Consider the following 21,636-nt stretch of genomic DNA (forward strand, 5'->3'; position numbering starts at 1 on the left):
CTTGGATTTGGGAGGAGGTGGGCACAGAGGAGTGATGGGAAGAGGGGCGTGCCACTGCAGCTTGTGACAGGTATGTCCAACAGCCTCAGGGTTCTTGCACTATGGTGTGGCAGTAAGTCATCATACCTGGAACTCTGCTTTTCTAGTGCTGCTGATCTCTGCTAGGTGGTGTGCAGAGAGAAATGGTGAGTTGTGATCTCTATTCGAGTAATTGTGAAAGATCTAGTCAAATGTCAGACCAAAGCTGACAGTGTAGAATGTTTGGAGTGTCATTGAATCTTCACAGAACTTTGGCTAAGTAAGTTTTCCATGTGAAAAACAAAATAAAATTGATTTTCATGCAGTCATTAAGGTCACGTGGTTGTCTACTTTATGTTCATACAGTAACACTTCAGAATGTTCTTTTACATGCATGTAAGAACAAAAGGTTTAATGCCTAGCCTTTCTGAATTAAGATTGAGTACAGTCTAAATTTCAATTCTTTCCATGCACTGGCATCATTTTAATATGTCAATCACTTGTGGCTGGTAGCTCCAGTTGGAGAGCAGGATCCAGAGCAGCCCATCTTTGCAGAGAGGTCTTACTACATGGCCTAGGCTGGTCTCAAACCCAATCTTGCCCTACACTCCTAAATGCTAGGACTGCACTAGGCTTCCCTGTCCAGGGTTCTGCTGGGCTGCCTTCTAGAGAGACTTCTTGCCCTCGTTGCTGTGTGGACAAATTTGACCATTGAGGGAGTTGGTCTGTTAAGTAGTAGAGTTTCCACAGCCTGGGCTGGGTCAGAGCTGTGCTGTAAAGCCATGGAGTCTACCTCTTCTGTTGAGCTGAACGCTCAAAGCCCTGTGAAGCCGGTGTCAGCTGCAAATTTTGGGGACAATCGAGCAACAGCTGGATTGAAGCAATGACTTCAGCTAATACATTAGGTCTTCATGCTCACCCAGCCCTCCCCAGCCCTAGGCCTTGAGTCTAGGAGCATATATAAGAGCCCAGTACCTGGCTGTGGGGCACTGTCTATGGGAGGGGTCCAAGACTGGGCTGGAAGCTGAACTCATGTGTCTATCTGGGGAGCATTCTGGATGGGATGGACTGGAATCCACCTACCTGGATGACTGTTTCTCCTGTACCTCCTCTATCTGCCACAGGACTACCACCAGCCAAATCTTAGCTCATTCATGCATGAAATGGTGTGTCTAGTGAGTGATGGAGCTGGGCTGACAGTTGTCTAAGTTCCCAAGACACAGCCCACAGCTATGGGGGAAGCCACATGCTGGCCTTGTATAAGCCAGGATGGCTCTGTCTACTTGAAAGTACCTGTGGGCCTATGGGCCCTTGTCTGTGTATGCCTCTGTCCCCGCCCCCTGGCCTCTGGTAGAGGAGGGGAAGCTGAGTGCCTTCTGAGTCCTGTGTCGCCCCACTCAGCTCACACAGCTGCATCTGCTCCAGCTATGAAGTGGCTCTTCCACACCCTTCTCTGCATGGCCAGTAAGTCAGCCTTACCCCCTGCCTTCAGACGGACTGTCTGTCTGGACTTTAGGGTTAGAGGTCAGAGAAATGGGGAGCTTCTCCAGGGAAGTGCCCTTGCTCAGACATATCTGTAGGCTTGCTGGGAAGGAACTCTTCAGTGTTGATGGTTCCTGGCCTCAGGCTTTAGGACTGCCACCCTCTTTCCGTCTCTATCCAGCCTACCCTCATTGCCACATCCTCAGGTCTATGCCTAGTTAGTGCCCAGAGTGTGGAAGCTAATGATATCCCATGCCACCTAGAAGAGGACCCCAAGTTAATAGTGGTTTCAGCTGCTGGGAGTAGGAAGGATTTGGGAGAATGTAGGTATTGGTAGGAGACTGGGGGTGAGAATCTACGGAGTCAACGTTGGGGGGAACCTGCTTCCTGTTCTGTGGTGTGGAGGTGGGGAAGGTATTTCTGCTGCCAGGGGCTCCCATTCTGTCTTTAACCCTGTGTGGGAGCTGCTTTTGGATAAACTGCCCTGGGCACGCCTAGAAAGTCTCAGAGACAAGCTAACATAGTCAGGTAAGCCTCTGGGCTCAAGCCATGGTCTTGCCTAGTGATTTTGTTTTTTTGTTTTTGTTTTTTTTTGTTGTTGTTGTTGTTGTGCAAGCTTGGCAGGAGAAGAAGGTGGGCATTAGGTATAGTAATATAAAAGCTTCTGGGAGCTGTGTCTATGAAAGCCAGTTCATGCCAATCAGTGAAGATGTGAAGAAGCTGAGCCATCATAGGAAGAGGATGCAGGATGGGCACCCACCATGAACCAGAGCACCCAGGAAGCAGTCTAGACCCTGCCAGTACATCATGTTTGGGAACAAATTTTGATTTTTTTAAAATATCTGAGGGGCCAGTGAGATGACTCATCAGGTTAAGGCATTTTCTACCAAGCCTGATGACCTGAATTCCACCCTGGAGACCCACATAGTAAAAGAGAATTGACTTGTTTCTGACCTCTACATGGTGCCGTGCCATGCACAGGTGCACACATGCGTGGGCATACACATACAAGTTTTCTTTAAGTATCTGAGGAGTCACCATGGAAAGAAGAAAGTGGGCCGAACTTTTTGTTGTTTTGCATCCTAGACATGTCTTTATTCTTGTTACCTACAGAATGTGAAGTGGGATCTCATTTTTTTTTTTTTTTTTAAATCAGAGCTCTGATGCCCCATCATCAAGGCTGGCTAGAGAAGATGCTGAGACTAGACTAGCTCACTCCAGCATAGAGGTGACCGGGGCCTACAGATAGACTGAAATGGTTGTGATCAAGGAACAGTAGAGACAGAACCATGTCCAGGTCTCTGCCCTGCCTCACAGCTAGCTCCAGGACACTCCATGGCCTGGAATGATGACCCCAGTGGCTTTGGGCTCCTGTCCACCTTTGTTTCCTGCAGCTTCTCAGCAATGTTATCACCTCAGCACCTCCATTGCCTGCCATTCATCAAACCCCTGAGGCCCTAGTACTTCCCGAGTTGAAATGCAGCAAAGAGCAAGATGGAACCCAGCAGTGGTGACGCATGCCTTAACCCTACCACTCTGGAGGCAGAGGCAGGCTGATCTTTGAGTTCCAGGACAGCCTGGTCTATGTAATGAGTTCCAGGACAGCTAGGGTTATATAGAGACACAGAAAAACCCTGTATCGAAAAACAAAACAAAACCAAAAAAGCAAGATGGGCAGATTGTCACTGAGGCCCTGTATGTAGCCTGTGGGTTGGCTATGCTGTGGGTAGGGTGAGAGCTTGGCTTTGGTATTTGATGGGAAAAGGAGATGGCTCTGCTCTGTGCTGTGATGCCCTGAGGCTTGGTGATAGGCCAGGCCTCAAGAATTTCCTGGAAAGTTTTCTGAGGCTGAGTCCTCAGGGCTTTGGGAGTCAGAAGCAGGCAAGGTGGTACCAAGGAGGGTAAGAATGAAGTCTGAGCACAGGTCCGGGCTCTCCAGCCCTGTGCCTGGCTGGCTTCACTGGGTTGGGGCCAGTTCACAGCTGTTCCTGATTCAATGGCTCTGCCCTTCTGCCCTCCCAAGCCACCGACTGTGGTAATGACCTTCCCCGGTCGCTTATGGGAGCAAGTGAGCTAAAGGCTGTCTGAGGAAGGTTCAGAGAGAATGCAGGTACAAACACACTGAAATCTATAGCAGCCCAAACCCCAGCTTCCAGCCCCCCATACACCTGATGTCCCCAAAGTCAATCCTGACTCATTCTGTGGCCACAGGTACTCACTTCCTCCTGAGACTCAGAGGTCTAGTTTACTTCTTTTGTGTAAAGGGAACTTTGCTATGGACCTGTGAAACCTCATGCATTAAGAGTAAGGAACCAGAGTCCAGGGCCAGGCTGAGGCCTGTGGCCCCCCTGGGGAAGCTAGGAGGTGGCTGGTCTGATTCCTTCCAGGCCTAGTCTACACCTGGGTGCAGATGTGAGAGAGCATCTGGGTCCTCAGGAATAGGGATCCTGGTACCTGAGACATGCCTAGGAAAATGGGAAGTCTCAGCAAATAGGCTGGCCAGGAAGAAGGGCTTTAGGAAGCAGCAGGCCTGGGCACAGGAAGAAGAGGGAGGAGGGGAGGCATGGGAGCAGAAAGCTGTTTACTCTGATGTTGTCCTCCCCATCCCAGATTAGGACCTGCTGGGCCCCAATGTGACGAGAAAGCAGGCTATACACTCACTGACTTCCCTAGCCCAGGGGAGGGTCTGTGGAAAGAGCCAGGAAACAACACTCAGGCAGAAAGGATAGCCTAAGCAAAGGTGGACAAGCCAGATGGAACCGCACATCTCTGACCTCGGGAAAACTATCCTGTATATATGAAGTATGTGTGGTGTGGATAGGGAGTGTATGGGATGTGAGTAGTACAGATAGGGTATTTATGGTCTGTGTGTACTATAGACTATATGAAGTGTATACTATGTATAAGTGTATAGGCTATGTAGTTTATAAGACATGGCATGCATGAGTTATATAGATTTTATATGGGAATTACATAGGATGTGTGGGGTTTGTGGAGTATGTGTGCATGATGCATGGAGTATATATGGTATGTATGAGTACATGTGGGATATGAGTGGTACGTGGGATGGGGCTTATGGGGTATATGTAATGTATAGGTATACAATGGGGTATGTGTGCACAGATGTACATAGAATATATAGAGTGTGTGGCGTCCACAGGTGTATGGATGTATATGGGGTATGTGGAAGACATGGATGCCTGAAGGCTCCACGGTGCTGGAGTTGAGCAGTGTGGAGGACTCAGAGTGTCAGGCTGAGGGACTTCATCATGGGGGCAATGGGAGGCCATGGATGGTCCTGAGCATGGGAGGGCATCACACTTGTATAGGAGATGGAGTTAGGGGGAGAGAGGAAGCAGCAGAAAAGCTGGTAGGAGGCTGCAGCAGCGGTCCAGTCTCTGAGTGCTGAGGAGGGCAGACATGTGGAGGTGGAGGTGCTTGCAGGGATGTTCAGGGGAAACACTGGGAAATCTGTATGTGCTTAGCATAGCACTGTGCCTTGCATTCGGGAATTGAGACCAGTGGCCATTTTTGTTATCAGATAAACTAGAGGTGTGGAGGGAGGGGCTCTTTGGGTGCCTGTGAGGTTTGAGGTTGAGATGGAAAGGCTCTGTGAGAAAGATGAGGGGCTGCTGCTTCCGGACAGGTGTTCTGTGGATGCTTGTCATCTGAAGATGGGCATGGCCCTCCCCCGGGGCCTCTCTGGGCCTCTGGACCAGGCATCAAGATGCTGAGTCTAGTCTCATTTCTATAACTAGTTCCTTATACAAATCTGGGCCTCATTTATTGGGAACAGTGATGACCACTGTGCTGTGAGGAGACATCCAAAATGCCCAGTGCACCGGAAGAGGTAGGGTGGCCGCCAGGGTGAGATCTGTGACTCAGAGGCCCATGTGACTGGAGACAGTTCAGGGAGCAGCCCTGTGGGTAGAGTGGAGACAGACGCAAGTCTAACTGGGCTCTCATGTCTGACTTCATGACAGGTTTGGAGGAAGAGGGTGGGCGGTGAGGTTCTAAGAGAAGCGACAGCCCTTCACCTGTGGTCAAAGAGCTTTTCACAGCAGCCTCCACACACTGAACCTCCACTCGACGGGCCCTGAGCTAGCTCAGGCCATGTCCGTGTGAAAATCAAAGCAATGGGACAAGTCAAGATCCTTCAGTGACTCCATGGCACAGCAAGGATTTGAACTCAAGACTTTCTGCCCTTGGGGCTCATGTTCTGAGTCTCTGTGGGAAGTATGAAGTAATGGATACATGGAAGCCCAAGCAAAAATGCAATATAAACCCCACAGCAGACTCCAGGCACCAACACACACACACACACACACACACACACACACACACACACACACACACACACCCCTATGCATGTACATACCCATGCTTGCACACACAGCTCTTGTGCCCCTGTTATACAGTCAGCTCCCAACGACCTAGTTACCTGCCCTAACTCAGGGCTCTGCCCTTGTCCAGTGCACCATTAAAACAACAGGGAGCCAGGTCCAGCAAGCCACCGCCCAGCTCCTCAGAGCCGTTTTGTTGTTGTTGTTGTTGTTTGTTTGTTTTTCTTTTCTTTTTTTTTTTTCCAAGACAGGGTTTCTCTGTGTAGCCCTGGCTGTCCTGAATCTCACTCTGCAGACCAGGCTGGCCTTGAACTCACAGAGATCCACCTGCCTCTGCCTCCCAGGTGCTGGGATTAAAGGGTGCGCCACCACCGCCCGGCCCTCAGAGCCATTTGTAACCCTACTTTGTTTACCCCCTCAATGCTTCTAACTTTTGGGAAGGGCCTTGAAATCAAGAAACCTGGGCCTCAGTCACAAATAGATAACTTCCGGAATCCAAGAGCAAATTGTTGGCCTCATCCTGCAGCAGGGTCCCTGAAGAGAGCAAGTGCCCTGGGAGACAGCCATTATGTTTTCTCAGTACCTTTCCTCTCCTTTCCCACCCCTTGAGGGGGTCTATCCAGACCCCTCAGTTAAACAGAGCAAACATGGGATGGGAGGGGGTAAGGAGGAGGGGTGGCTGGCCTGTTATGGCATTTTCAGGGTGTCTCTTCTGAACCTGGCCCTGAGCTCGGCTGGGTTTTGTGGTTTGGGGGTGTCATGCATGACTCAGATCGGATCATAGGTTGGGGGAAGCAGATTCAATCACTCATTAGTTTATCAGGATGGGGTTTAGTCAGAGCCAGCAAACACCACAGGATGCTCAGTGGGTTCGGGGACCAGTGAGTTACTTTACCCAGGATCTGGACTGGCTGCTGCCTGGCTGAGCGGGACCATAAGGTTGACCTTCCAGACATGTGATGACTGATGAGGAAACATGGGGTGGAGGGAACAGCTGGGCAAGGTGCAAGGTTGATGCTCAGGGATTTCACATCCACTCTGTCAATCAATTACAAGCAATGAAAATGGAAGAAGCTCCACCCCTTCCTCCACTTACCCTGGAACAACTGGCAGTTCCCATTTTGTAGTTCTTTTCTCTTCACTTGACTCACTTCCTATTTCTCCCAACCTGGCTCTCTGAGACACAAGGCTCAGCGTGAAATGAGGCAAGGAGGCTGAGTCCGAACCCCAAGTCATCTTTACCTAAGCTTCGAAGTCACGGGAAACACCGTCATTCCCTTCTCAGCTCGGGAGTCCTGACTGGGGAACCCTGACAGGGATGACGGTAACATGGACACAAGGCAGATTAACAGAAGAAATTGGGGTCAGATGAAAGCGTGGGGGGCAGACACAGGAGCAGATGGTGACTTCTCTGGTACCCAGGGCTGCAGAGAAAGAGCCAGGGCCTGGGGCTGCTGGGCCTTGAGGTCCTTCTGAGAGCATGGGGGGAGGGTGTGGAGATGCAGCCAATGCCCTCCAGGTCTAAAATTCACCTCTTTCTGAGGCTACTCTCTCAGGAGGATTTCCTTTCTAGATGTGAAGCTGTTTTTGTTTTTAGCAACAGGACTTTTCAGGACTACCATGTTCCTTGTGTCTGTAGTTCCTCAGAACTTCAGAAGTATGTTTTGGGGAATCCTTTCTGGTCTCCTGCCGTCATATTTTGGGATTTTGAATTGCACTGCACTTGGGGGAATAGAGGCTCTGATGAGGGGGTCTGTGATCTCCCGAGCATGCTCCGCTGATGTCTTCTGAGTGGCTTCAGGGTAGTGGTAGAGAGGAGATGAATGACAGTTCTGGGAAACTTTAGCATCCTGTGTTCTCCCTGTGCTAATCTTCAAGGAAATGTATTTTGGTTTAAATAGAAATAGCAATTGTTGCCGGGTGTTGGTGGTGCATGCCTTTAATCCCAGCACTCGGGAGGCAGAGCCAGGCAGATCTCTGTGAGTTCCAGGTCAGCCTGGTCTACAGAGTGAGATCCAGGACAGGCACCAAAACTACACAGAGAAATCTTGTCTAAAAAAAAAAAAAAAAGCTGTTGTGCTCCACCAAATAGGCTTTGTTTTTTTAAACAGAGCCCTTCTATGTAGCCCTGGATATCATAGAACTCTCTAAGTAGACCAGGCTGGCTTCAAACTCATAGAGATCCACCACCATCCCCAGCCAGAATAATTTCTTTTTCCTGTACTGTAGACACCATGAATGACATTGACTGATCTTCACTCATGGACACTTTCATTCAACTAAAATGTTATTAAGCATCTACTGAGCCCTGAAGCTGTGTCCAGAGCCCAAAGTGGGGCTGGCTTAGAAAGTGCAAGGATTTATTGTTGGACATGCCAGTTGACCTCCTTCCTAGTTGAATAGAATTCTTCCCTTTAAAAAACAAAACAACAAAAAAAAAACCCGATTTCCTTCTGCCCATTTTTTTTCCTGCTCCACAATTTTAATGACTTTAATATTACGGTGCCATGCATTTTTATGAATCAGCACAAGTTATTCTGGGCAAGGCAAAGGTAAAGATAAAGATAAAGGAATGGGCTGGAAGCATGGGGCTGGAGAGGTGGCTCCGTGGGTAAAGCATGTAGCATGAAGACTTCAGTTCCTTCCTTTTGTCTTAACATGGGACCTCACTGTGTAGCCCCAGCTGGACTGAAACTCGCTGTGTAAACCAGGCTGGTCTTGAACTCACAGAGATCTATCTGCCTCTGCCTCTAATTGAGAGAACTTGAATTCAGACGCCCAGCATCCACATAAAGCTGGGAGTGGAGATGTGTTTCTGTGACTCCAGAGCTGGGGTTGGAGGTGCAGAGTCAGATGGGGTCCTCAGAGCTCCAGTCCGACCAGTCTAGCCAGGGGATGAGCACCAGGTTCTCAGAAATAAGGTGGGCAGACACATGACGTCAATCTCTGGATTCCATACACAGGGGCACACATGCACACATACTGTTAGACCCCAAAGTTTAGGGTCTCTAGTGGGCGCCCCAAGAACCCAGACTCCAGTCCAGTTGATGCAACAGCAAGAGGTGTTTATTAATGCGCCTGTACAGTCGGGCAAACTCAGCTCCAGAGAGCAAGAGTCGCATCGTACTACAGTCACATGGGTACTTTTTTTTTTTTTTTTTTTTTGGTTTTTCGAGACAGGGTTTCTCTGTGTAGCTTTGCGCCTTTCCTGGAACTCACTTGGTAGCCCAGGCTGGCCTCGAACTCACAGAGATCCGCCTGGCTCTGCCTCCCGAGTGCTGGGATTAAAGGCGTGCGCCACCACTGCTCGGCCACATGGATACTTTTAAAGGAAAAACCCACAAAAGCCATAAGATTACAATTTCATTTCACAAGATCATGGTCTGATCACAGAGTGGGTACAGTCACGTCCCCATGTACATTTTTCCTGAAACCTCAAGGGGGGTATCAGGGCGGGAGTGGAGTTTACACAAAGGTCACAGTGGTCCTTCCTGGAACTCTTGCAGTTATCCCAGTCACAGTTGAGCACATCTCTTAACAGAAATCTTTTTACATTGTTACATTGTGGCAGGGGTGGTTGAATAATGATTAAGTCAGCTTGCCCTTAGAACTAGATTTTTAGTTTCTCATTTCCTGGGGCTTGGGGGTGTAAGCCCCAAGGTTAGGGTCTTTCAATACCCACACGAACATGCATGTACATTACACACATTCCATACACAGGAGCACACATGCACACATACCCACACAAACACGCACATACACCACACACACACACACACATACACACACACACACACACACACACCAGTTAAAAAAGATGTATACAAGGTCACAGGAGTGTTTAGTGTAGGAAAATACAAGGTAAACTGAATTTGTTTTTTCTTGGATCCCCGTGTCATAGGCTCAGACAGAAGGACTGGGAACCAGTGGGAGGGTTTTCCTGGCAAGATTTCAAGTGTGTCCAAAGGTCTGCAGGATACCTGCAGCCCATATGTCTGTCTACCACACATGTGACACAGTTGTCAGGATTCCCACACACTGGCTGCATCTCTTTCTCTCTCTCTATTTACCAAAGTATTTTAAAACTCCCAAAGTGGGTCTAAGGACCTGCCAGCTGTAGACATATTCATAATGAAGAGGCTTGTTAGGCCCTCAGGCCCCTCCCTGTCCTCTTGATTCAGAATCTGTGAGCGTGGTGGTACAAGCCTGTAATCCTGAGTTCAAGGCTAGCCTGGTCTACATAGTGAGTTCCAGAACCCTCACGGAAGTCAGGTGGGTGTGGCAGCCCGCCTGTAATCTCCACATTCAGGAGGCAGAGACAAGGAGCAACTTAGCTCCAGTTTCATTCACCAAGAGACCCAGCCTTAATATTTAAGGTGATGTGCAATCAACAAGACAGACACCTGATGTCTGTTTCAGGCTCTACATGTGTGCACACACATACACACCTCCACACATGCAAATAGATATACACATATGCAAATAAGCAAAAGGGAAACAAAGATCCCCAGAAGATATATTTGCTTGGCAGTGGCTCAGGGGCCCATTTCTCTGAAGAATGTAACGCTCTCTTCCTCTGCCACATGTTATCAGCTAACAAATGAGTTTGAACCATTTCATACTCCGTCTCTATGAATACCAGTCTCAAAGTGTCTTTTTAGCAGTGAGTTTGCTCATATTAAGCTGCAGACAGGGCCTGCACAATGTTTCATCATCACCAACACTTGTCTGTGTTCGCTTGCAGCCGTATCAGATGCTGGCTGTTAATGTGCCTTTCTCTGGTAGCTAATGAACATCTTAGGTGACAGACAGCCACTTGGATAAACGCTTGTGAAATCTCTCTCTCTCTCTCTCTCTCTCTCTCTCTCTCTCTCTCTCTCTCTCTTATGTTAGCCTTTATGCTTTTATTTCTTACTGATTTGTAGGAACTCTTTACCTATTCTGAAATCATTCATGAATGAGTTGCAATTATGTTATCTTAGTCTATGGCTTTTCCTCCCTCTCTCCTTCCCTCCCTCCTTCTCTGTCTCTGTCTCTGTCTCTGTCTCTGTCTCTGTCTCTGTCTCTCTCTCTCTCTCTCTCTCTCGTGTGTGTGTGTGTGTGTGTGTGTGTGTGTGTGTATGTGTGTGTGTGCGTGTGTAGTTGACTAATATTCTCCATCATATTTCTCTGGAAGTTTTACATCTATAACAGGGGTTGGGAGGAATAGAATTGTGTGCATGTAGATTGTTCCATTCTTTGTACTAAAGATAGCATAGTTATAAATCTAACCTTACTATATATCCTTGCTATATATTCCCTTCTTTTCTTCCTCTTCTTTTTTTTTTTGTGTGTGTATATGTGTAATTTGTTTTTGTTTTTTGTTTTTTTATTTTTTTGTAATTTTTTTTCTTCGTCCTTTTTTTTGGTTTTTTGAGACAGGGTTTCTTTGTGTAGCTTTGGAGCCTGTCCTGGAACTGCTCTGTTGACCAGGCTGGTCTCGAACTCACAGAGACCCACCTTCCTCTGCCTCCCAAGTGCTGGGATTAAAGGTGTGCTCCACCACCTCCGGCAATTTGTTGTTTTTCAGGTGGGGTTTCATGTAGCCCAGGATGTAGCCAACGATGACACTGAACTCCTGATTCTCCAGTCTTCGTCTTCCAGGTGTCCAGCTCATCGGCCTGTGCCCCCATCCTCAACTTCTCCCCTTTGAGCATGGGTGTCAGGCTGTGCAGTTCCTGAAATCACTGCTTTAACTGTGTCCTGCAGGTTCTGATTTCTCATATCTTAATCTAAGCACTCAGCATTTCCGTTGCGATTTCCTCTGTGACTCTGGGTTATTACCCATGTAGGCCCCGTCTGAGTGTGCAACACCACTTCTGGCCTTTTGGTTTTTTGGGTTTTTTTGTTTTTTTGACAGGGTCTCACTTTGCAGAGCAGGCTGACCTTGAACTATAGCACATAGCAATCCACTTGCCTCTGCCTCCCGAGTGCTGGTGTGCCATCATAGGAACACACGGTCACTTCATCCGCCCTCCCACTGAAGCCATTTGCCTTGTTTCCAGCTCAGGGTTGTTAAAGAACAAAACTCTATCATACATTCTTAGAAGGTAGTTTTGAAGACATCGTGTGTCCTCTTGGATCACTTGAAGGGGCACAGGCCTTCCCTGGGGGCTCTAGGTCCCTGTTAAGTTTGGTACAGGTCACAGTATGAGCCGTGGTTTTCACTGGTGTGAAAATCCCAAAGCAGAGAGTATAAGCAAGTGGGTGGCGTTCCTTAGAGGATGTCTTCCCTGAGACTGAAGCGGCTTGGTTTAGAATGGGGACCAGTGCCCTGGGTCAGACCCCCCCCCCCTTATCCATTCCCTCTGTAACGGGAAAGGCGTCCGTGGAGGTGATGTGATAGGTTGATGGCAGGCACAGGTACAGCCCCAGCCTCCGCAGTGTGCCTCTTCCAGCAGATGTTTCTCTCTTGTTCACAGGCATGAGGCCACTGGCAGCCTTCAATGTGGATGTGGCCTGGCCCTGGGTCACAGCACTGAAGCCAGGCGTACCTTCTGTGCTCAGCTCCCTTCTGCATCGAGACCCCAGCACCAACCAGACCTGGTGAGTGGGGCTGCCACGGGGAAGGGTGAGGACATCTTGGGGGCCCCCAAGATGCCTGAGGTGCACCCCAGAGAAGGCTGTGATATCGCACACCATAGCCTGGGCAGCACAGCTTTCACTTGGTGAATGGCACAGCCAAAGAGAGAAAAGTGGGGACTGTGATCCCCAGACCAAGCTGTGGGAGTCACAGAGCCCCTGTCCTCTGCCTGTGCAGTTTCCCTGTGCTAGTTAGGGAAAGGGACCTTAAATGCCACTTGAAAATGAAGTTCACTAAGGGTCCTTTCTGCATTATAAATGTTACATGTGTGCAACACAGGAAAGCTGGAGGGTGACAATAAGTAAATAAATAACTGAAGGAAAAATAGAAACTATGAGGCTCATCCATAGAGACTAAGAGTCCATCGTTCTGGGGGATCAAGGCTCAGAGGCACCTCACTGTATTCACTGAGTCAGCTTAGTGATGTGCTGAGCCCCAAGCCTCAGTTTCTCCCCTCCGACTGGTGATTTCCAGAACTCACAGGGTTGCTTGTAGGACTGCTTGAGAAAATGGACTGGAAGGGCTTTCTTTATACGGGTTCTGGCCAAATTGAGCTATTGATAGACATTGCCTCGTGTCTTGAAAATAGGGTCTATATCCACCCCTGGCTGAGCAAGAACTGTCAGATCTGAGAGCGCTGTGCTGGTGAGGATGTGAGGAGACAGGAATGTGTAGGAGTGGGTTGGCACTGTTGCTTTGGAGAACAGCATGGTCATCTCTGGTGGGCCGAGGATGCACAGTGGCCTTTGGCTCAGCAGTTCCATCCCAGGTATCAGCTCTGGAGAGACATACAGGCCCACGCAAAAGAAAAAACAAATGTGCTGCTTGGAATTCAACCCAGGATCTTATGAATTCAAAGTCTACACTCTACCCTGGGAACCCTGCCCCAGGCATATAGTCAGTATGTTGGGGTGTGTGTGTGTGTGTGTGTGTGTGTGTGTGTGTGTGTGTGTGTGTTGTTGAGAATTGAATGCAAGGCTTCAGGAATGCTAAGCCACTACTACTGAGCTTTGCTCCTAGCCCTGACGTGAAGACATTGACCGTGACGGTGCTTGTAACGTTAAAGACCAGAAGAATTAAATAAGGTGTGACTGTATGAAATCGAAAGCAGGTCAAATCAGTGAAACTAGCATTGTGTCCAGCCTGGAAATGTGAGAAGAGAAGGCAGGTTATCATTCATTCCAAATACTGATGGAGCTCCTTCGGCGTGCTAAGCTCTGCTGTGTGCTAGGCCCTGGGAATGGAGCAGTCAGCAGAGCAGACAGACACCCATCACCCACCGCCTCCCGCACCCCAGTCCCTTTGAGTTCAGGTAGATCCATGTTGGTCAGGGACATAACAGGTCAAATATGCCTTCTACAGATAGGGGTCATGCAGAGCACTGAGGCAGGGGCAGATCTGGACAGAGGAGAAACTCTGTATGTACAGTCCTATCTGTGGTGACCCAATTCGATTTCCTGTTTTTACTAGAGTAGCTTTTATAGTTGAGATTTTTTGTTTGTTTGTTTGTTTGTTTGTTTGTTTGTTTTTGTTTTTGTTTTTGTTTTTGTTTTTCGAGACAGGGTTTCTCTGTGTAGCTTTGCACCTTTCCTGGATCTCGATCTGTAGACCAACTGGCCTCAAACTCACAGAGATCTGCCTGCCTCTGCCTCCTGAGTGCTGGGATTAAAGGCGTGCTCCACCACCGCCCTGGCTAAAGTAGTCATTCTTCCTCCCACCCTACCCCTTCCACCCTTGTAGGCAGAAGTTTCTCTCCCACCTGCCTGTTCCCAAATACATGCAGTCACTTCTTAAATAATTGACTCCGAGGCTTAATGTTACTTATAAATGCTCAGCTGGTAGCTCAGGCTTATTACTAACTAGCTCTTACACTTAAATTAACCCATAATTCTTATCTATCTTTAGCCACGTGGCTTGGTACATTTTCTCAATGCGACATTCACATCTCACTTCCTCTGCGTCTAGCTGGCAACTCCTGTCTCCACCCTTCCTCTTCCCAGAATTCTAGTCTGGTCACTCTGCCTATACTTCCCACCTGGCTACTAGCCAATCAGCGTTTTATTAAGCCAGTTCGAGTGACAGATCTTTTCAGTGTACAAGAGCATTATACCACAGCACACCCCTTTTTTGGGGGGAGGGAGCTTTGAAACAAAGTCTCACATAGCTCAGGCTAGCCTCAGACTCCCAACTCTACTGTTCTGGGATTATAGGTGTGTACCACCTTGGTTAGCCTCTACCTTTTTTTTTAGACACAGTCTCTCTATGTAGTCCTAGCTGTCCTGTAGCTCTCTGTGTAGATCAGGCTAGCCTCAATCTCAAAGAGATCCTGCTGCATCTGTCTTCTGAGTGTTGGGATAGGTGTGTGCCACCAAGCCCAGCCTTCCGCCACTTTTCCCCACAAAGGTCATAGGGCTTGTTTCTCTGCTTGCTCTACCACAGAGCCAGGCTCAAGCCCAGCCTCGGGTCCTGCTCTCTATATTCAGCCTCATCTGCTTTGCTTCTTCTCCATAATCAAGGATTTATTTATTTTTTTATTATATTTTATTTATGTGTTTTATTTTGTGGGGGAGCACGTGCCACCACATGTGTGTAGAGGTCAAAGGACAGCTTGCCAGAGTCTGTTCTCTCTGTCCATCGTGGGCGTCCTGGGGATAGGACTCAGGTCATAGGCATGGCGGTAGGTGCCTTTATCTTGCCAGTCTGTTTTTTTTTTTTTTTTTTTTTTTTTTTTTTAAGAGCAAAAGCGGGGGATGGGGAGCTGGAGAGGTGGCTCAGTCATTAAGAGTGTTTAATTCTCTGTAGTTTAATTGACTCTAGTTTAATTCCCAGCCCCCATGTCAGGTGACTCACCACCTCCTGTAACTTCAGGTCCTAGGGGAACCAATATCCTCTTTTGGTTTCTGAGGTGATTCACAAGTGCTTGCGTACACACGCGCGCGCGCGCACACACACACACACACACACACACACACACACACGTACGCATGCATGCATGCATGCACGCACACACTCGCGCACACACACACCACACCACACAAATAAACAAGTAAATAATAAATACATCTTTTAAAAAGTAATTTGGAGGAATCTCACAAGTGCTAGGCAAGCTCTCTGCCACGGAACTCCACCCCCAGCCTGGGAGTTTTCTTTACACCTATTTGTGAGCCCAGGGTTGCAGCAGGGCTTTAAACAGAGCCAGGCAAGAGCTCCTGGCTGAGCAGAACTGTTCTGCCTAGCAGGGAGTGCATGAAGATTAGCAGTTAGTGCAACAGCCCCCTCAGCCTTGGACGTTGCCCTGGCCACACTCACAAAGCAGGCTCAGACCCCTTTGTCAACCCTAGGTTTCTCATTGCTACAGTGAAAGGATTTAATATAATTGTTTATATTGTCAGTGATAGATTTCCGTTGCTTACGGCCATGCACTCTTTTTTTTTTTTTTTTTTTTTTTTTTGGTTTTTCGAGACAGGGTTTCTCTGCGTAGCTTTGCGCCTTTCCTGGAGCTCACTTGGTAGCCCAGGCTGGCCTCGAACTCACGGAGATCCGCCTGGCTCTGCCTCCCGAGTGCTGGGATTAAAGGCGTGCGCCACCACCGCCCGGCTCCAACCATGCACTCTTAACTGAAATATCAATATTCAAGTCCAAAACAGCAGGTGTCTATTGGCATGAATGGCTTGTAAGTCCTAAGATCTCTGTTGGTGGAGTGGTGTTCCTCAGTAGACTTAAGTGGGGAGGGCAGGTGCATTTCATTTATCCAACAAACATTTATACAGCATCTATTTGATGCCAGACAAAATTTGTGGGTTAAAACAGAGAGGGAGTCAGGGTGGTGGCACACTTTTGAATCCCAGCACTCAGGCAGAGACAGGCAGAGCTCTGGGAGTTTGAAGCCACCCTGGTCTACAGAGTGAATTCCAGGCCCTCTAGGGCTACATAGTGAGACCCTGTCTCCCACATTCCCCCAAAAGAGAGTGAGATGTGGCTCCTGTCCTTGACGAGCTGATGGGCTCGTGAAGGATGCAGACAAGTCTCACAATGACAAGGCCAGCAGCTTTGGTGGGAGCCTCGGGGCCTCGGGAACTTGAACGAAGGTCATCTTCTGTGTCTGTATCACGTGTGTGTGTGTGTGTGTGTGTGTGTGTGTGTGTGTGTGTGTGTGTGTGTGTGTGTGATCACAGTTAGCACAACAGGGTTGAGAGAAAAGAGTCCAGGCACAGGGAAGAGCTCGGCTAACAGCCTGGGGGCTACCCTGAGCAAGGGAAATGCTCAGTGGCTGAGACTGGGCAGTACCTTGTCACTATCGCATGGAGGGTCTAGAAGAGCTAGAAAGGTTGGAGGCAGGAACAGTGAGAACAAAAGATTTTGGCTTTAGGAAGATGAATTGGAAGTTGATGTTTGGGCCAGGTGTGGTGGCAGATGCCTTTAATCTCAGCACTTGGGAGTTAGAGGCAGGCAGATCTCTGTGAGTTCAAGGCCACCCTGGCCTACATAGCAAGTTCCAGGCCAGCTAGAATTGTGTGGTGAGATTCTGTCTCAAAATAAATAAATAAATTGACACTTATTGGTTTTGGGCTTTCTTTTTTTTTTTTTTTTTTTGGTAATTTTGTATTGACACAACTCACATATGAAAGCTCACACATGTCAATGTACAGCTCAATGTACTTTTTATTTTTTGTTTTTTTGAGACAGGGTTTCTCTGTGTAGCTTTGCGCCTTTCCTGGAACTCACTCTGTAGCCCAGGCTGGCTTCAAACTCACAGAGATCCTCCTGGCTCTGCCTCCTGAGTGCTGGCATTAAAGGCGTGTGCCACCACCGCCAGGCTCAAAGTACATTATTAAAACAAGCCATCTGTATAAGCAGCATCTGGATAAAAAAAACACGAGGGCAGCCAGGTATGGCAGCACATGCCTTTAATCCCGACACTCGGGAGGCAGAGGCAGGTTTGAGGCCAGCCTGGGCTACATAGTGAGTACCAGGACAGCCGGGGCTATACAAAGAGACCATGTCTAAAAAAGCCAAAACAACAACAAAGAGCACCAGGAGAGTCTCCTGGGAGCCCTGTGTTCTGCACCAGACACCTCCCCGTGGACGGTCACTGGCCTGCCACCTTTGCGTCTGTCGGTTAGTTCTGCCTGGTTTTTAACTGGACGTGAAATGAGACAAGCAGAACCCACTCCACCCAGCAACCCTCCAACAGCATTGGGTCCTCCAGCGCCGTTAGCCGTGCTGTCTGAGGCTGGCGTCTTGCATGGCGTGCACAGAACTGATGGTGAGCGGGTGGGCAATTTGTCAACTCTGCAGACGGGTGTATTCATTTCATCAGGCCTACAGAGGGAGGTTGACCTTGCATTTTGTTTTCCAAACTGTTCGCACTACCTAGATGATTTCCAGTCAAGTTATCTGTGACCATCTCCACCCACCACCACCACCTTCCACCACTACCCCAGCAGGTAGTGGTGAATCCCAGGCTCACAGACTTAATTCCCCCTTCCTTAGAGACCCAGGGGCCAAGCTGCATGAGAAGGGAGTATTTGCATTTAAAGCCCCCAATGCCTAGAGTGCTGGGAGTTGGCAAGAGATTGGGGTCCTAGTGGGGTTCATGAACACCTCCCTGAACACCTGCTAAGGCAGAGCGGGGCAAGGAGGTCTGTCATGTCAGCAGGAGGATGTGGTGGAGACAATTCTGGGTTTCTGGGCCTGCTGCAGGGGGCAGGAAATGAGCAGTTGACTGGCCCAGCTTGCTGTAGAGAGAGGAACAGGCCGCTCTCCACTCCCATCCCCACGGGGAGGGTAACATGTCCCTCTTAACTTTCTTGTACTTTCTAAAACATGGCGGACTAAGTAGACTGCCAGTATCCTCGTCTGTGACCTGCTGCAGGAGGTTGGGAGTGGGATGTCAGCAGGTTCCCCCCCCCCCGTGCCCCCTCCCCCCGCGCCCTCCCCCCCCGCGTCCCCCCTCGCCCCCCGGCCCCCCCCCAGGATTTGGGGGTGCCTCTGGGAAGACAGACCATTAGATCTGAGAGAAGGCAGGAGCTGGATTAGAAGTCCTGAGGCTACCGCCAGTCCAGAGTGAAACAGGGAACCTGGGGCTGTCAGTAGACGGCTGGTCCTCGGTCACAGCTGGTCAGTCTGTGTTTAGCTGGTTGGCTAACCACTGAGTCAGCAAACCTGGAGGCCGCCAGCCGTAAAAGGGGTGGGAGCAGCACAGACCGGGCCTCAGGCCACAGAATCGCACACTTGAAATGTGCCTGGCCATCTTGGGGATGTGCGGTATACGGCCCGCATAGCTGTGCGTGTGGTCTCTCGCGAGCTTGTAGCCAAGGTGGGAAGAAGGCTGGATATGGGAGTGGGTACCTAGGAGTTAGGGGCTATTGGAGGCTTGAAGGGGGTCGGGTTGTGTCCGCCTTTGGGAAGGTTCCCGTGGAGCTGGTGCCTGGGAAGGTTGTTCTGCAGGAGAAGGGTGTAAAAGGCACCACAGATGGAGGGCTGAAGATGGGGGACAGCCGTGCTGTTCCAGGTGGTCTGAGAGGAAACACAGTTGTGAACAGAACACACCTACCACTGGGAGCAGGGGGAAAGGTACAGGGGCCAGGACGGCCTGGGGAGAGAGGCGGAATTATCGAGCAGTGACCTGATTCGGAGACTCAGGCACACCTTGGTCTGATACCTTCTGTCCGACCCTTCAGATCAACCCCTCAGCTATTGCCTGTACTGTGTCATGTAAGTCATTTGACAAATGTCTACTGAACCCCTACACTGTGCAAGGCGTGTTCTAGGCCTCGGGAACTGCGTGATGGACAAGGTAGACAAGACTGTTGGGGAGCTCGCGTAGGGGACGAGACAGATGATGAGTAGGGAAATAAGGAGGCAAGCTGCTCTCTGGTGGTTCTGAGCAGGAAATCACGAGAAGCCGTGCTTCTAGAGTGTGGGGTGCGGCTACCTAGAGAAAGCAGTAGGAGTGGGTGACGATTAAGCAGGGCACAGGGATGGGAATGAACCACTTTAGGGAGTTCCAGGGTTCCAGGCAGAAAGGACAGCCCAGCCAGAGGGCCGGAGGCAAGAAGGGACCAGGACCTAAAGTTTGATAAAGGCCAGGTCTTTCTCTGGGGGAGCGGGGCGGGTCGGAGAGGTAGAGATGGGGTCAGATCCTGCCTTGGCTATGGGCTGTGATGAGGGGTTTAAAAAAAAAAGACAAGGAAGGGCTGGGGAGTGGGTCAGTGGCAGAGCACTTGCCTGGCATGCACAAGGCCCTGGGTTCAATCCTCAGCAACACCACCAAGGAAAAACCAAGATGCCTGGTCCTTCTTCTAAGCGGGGCGTGGCGGTGGACCGCTTCAGTCCTAGCCCTCAGGGGGGCAGACGCAGGCGGGTCTCTATGTTTGAGGCTAGCCTGGTCTACAGAGTGAGTTCCAGGATAGCCAGGGCTACACAGAGTGACCCTGTCTAAAAAAAAAAAAAAAAAAAAAAAAAAAAAAAAAAAAAAGTGTCTAGTGGTAAGAGCTGAGAGAGCTGAGGAAGTAGAAACAGCAGCCCAGGTCTGTCCCTCCCTCTGTGCTGACTTCTCCTCCAGCCCACCACAGCCACATCGTGACCTCTTCAAAGCACAGACTAATCATGTGCTTCCCCTTTACAAAGCCCTCCAGAGCTTCCTGTCACCACCACGGAGTCCCTGGACTTGGTTCACGACTACCAGGGTAATCTTCAGATCCCCTTCCCTACCATGGTTTCCAACCCCAGTGAGAAGTGCTCACTCACCCTCTGTCTCGGGCCAGCCAAGCCCCAGGCCCACCCAGCAATGTGGACAGTGAGACTGTTTAAGTGGACACTGTCCCCTCTGCCATCTGCTTGGACTTGGGTTGGGGGACAAGAGGTTTGCAACAGGCTGTCTTCATGAGGTCCCCCAAACACTAGTTCTTAGTCAGGAAAACACTGAGGCCAGGTGGGTCAAATACTGCAGCCAGCTTTGCCCCTCAAGGGACCCGCAGTGTGACAAGTGACTTCCTGGTTCCCTCACTCCATCCCACAGGACAGCAATCTCTTCTGACCATCAGATGTGCTCCAAACTCTATCAGGGTGTGTGGTAGGCAGACGTCGTCGGGGGTTACAGGCAGTCGGGGGTCACAGGCAGTCGGGGGTTACATTGAACCATTTTCCTGCCTGGAGCCCTGTAGAACTAGAGGCTGAGTAAGTGACTTCTCCGTAATGCCGAGTCTGGAGGCCTGGGCTAGACAGCCGCCTGTCTTTCTCAGGTCTGGGCCTCCTCCTGAATAGGAGGAACAGGAAGACAGGACCTGAGCAGGCAGGGAGGGGAAAGGAGCCCTCAGCCAGCCTGTCTTTGCTGTCTGCCCTCCCACTCAGCCTCCTGGTCGCCAGACACAGCACCAAGAATACGTCAGCACCCCTGCATCGATGTGCCATATCCAACACTCCAGGTGACCTGGATTGCCGTCCAGTGGGTAAGCCAACCCCACCTCCCTGGCATGCTCCTCAGGACACCTCCCTGGGAATCTCGCATAGCTCAGCCCAAACCATTCCAATTCCAGTCCTGCTTGATCTAGCCCTACCACCCCTGGCCTCCAGCCCCACGGTGAGCTTCTCCCCCCAATGCCCAGGCCCATACCACCCACCCACAGCCCAGCCTGCCTCCCCTGATACCAGTCCTAATGACGGATCTGGAGCCAACACCCAGACTGTCATGACGTGCCTGGCACTCTGTTAAGTAATACACTCATGTTTTTATGTGTCTCCGTGTGTGTCCACATGTAGATGGGCATGCATAGGTGCTGAGGCTTGAGGCTGACTTTGGGAATCTTCCTGGACCCCTCTCCCCATATATACGTTCAGGTCCAGGTCCAGCAGTCAGTCCCACAGCCTTAACTCAGAGCTCACAGGCGCCTCCGGCCTACTGCCCCCAACACACACACACACACACACACACACACACACACACACACACACACACACACACACACCAGGAGCCCCTTGAGAAGCCCCAGGTGGCAGTCATTTCTGAATCCCCATCCCTGATATCAAGGCTGGGCACCGGGGTCTTTGCTGGGATGGTAAATGGGGCTGGACAGGGACCGTATCCTGGCATGCCCAACCTACTCTGGTCTGTGGAGCCCTCAACCCCAATGTCTAGAGGCTGCTGACATCAGCAGCCCTGTGCCCCTG

The 21,636-nt window shown here is 49.9% G+C and overlaps 1 protein-coding gene across 3 annotated transcripts in view; it reads left to right on the forward strand.

Annotated features, from left to right (window-relative positions):
- The first annotated feature begins 973 nt into the window (after positions 1-973).
- Itgae (integrin subunit alpha E) overlaps positions 974-21,636 on the forward strand; it is a 59,731-nt gene continuing 39,068 nt past the window's right edge. For 2 of the 3 annotated variants that reach the window (XM_006992215.4, XM_076542855.1), the window contains exons 1-3: positions 975-1,482; positions 12,305-12,428; positions 20,821-20,918. In XM_006992215.4, coding sequence (XP_006992277.2) covers positions 1,251-1,482; positions 12,305-12,428; positions 20,821-20,918 — 454 coding nt within the window. In that variant the 5' untranslated portion in view covers positions 975-1,250. Of the gene's footprint in view, positions 1,483-12,304; positions 12,429-20,820; positions 20,919-21,636 lie in introns of all 3 variants that reach the window. The other variant, XM_076542856.1, reaches the window with a different exon arrangement.

The sequence above is a fragment of the Peromyscus maniculatus genome, chromosome 8 (genome assembly GCF_049852395.1).
Source record: "Peromyscus maniculatus bairdii isolate BWxNUB_F1_BW_parent chromosome 8, HU_Pman_BW_mat_3.1, whole genome shotgun sequence".
Lineage (NCBI taxonomy): Eukaryota > Metazoa > Chordata > Mammalia > Rodentia > Cricetidae > Peromyscus > Peromyscus maniculatus.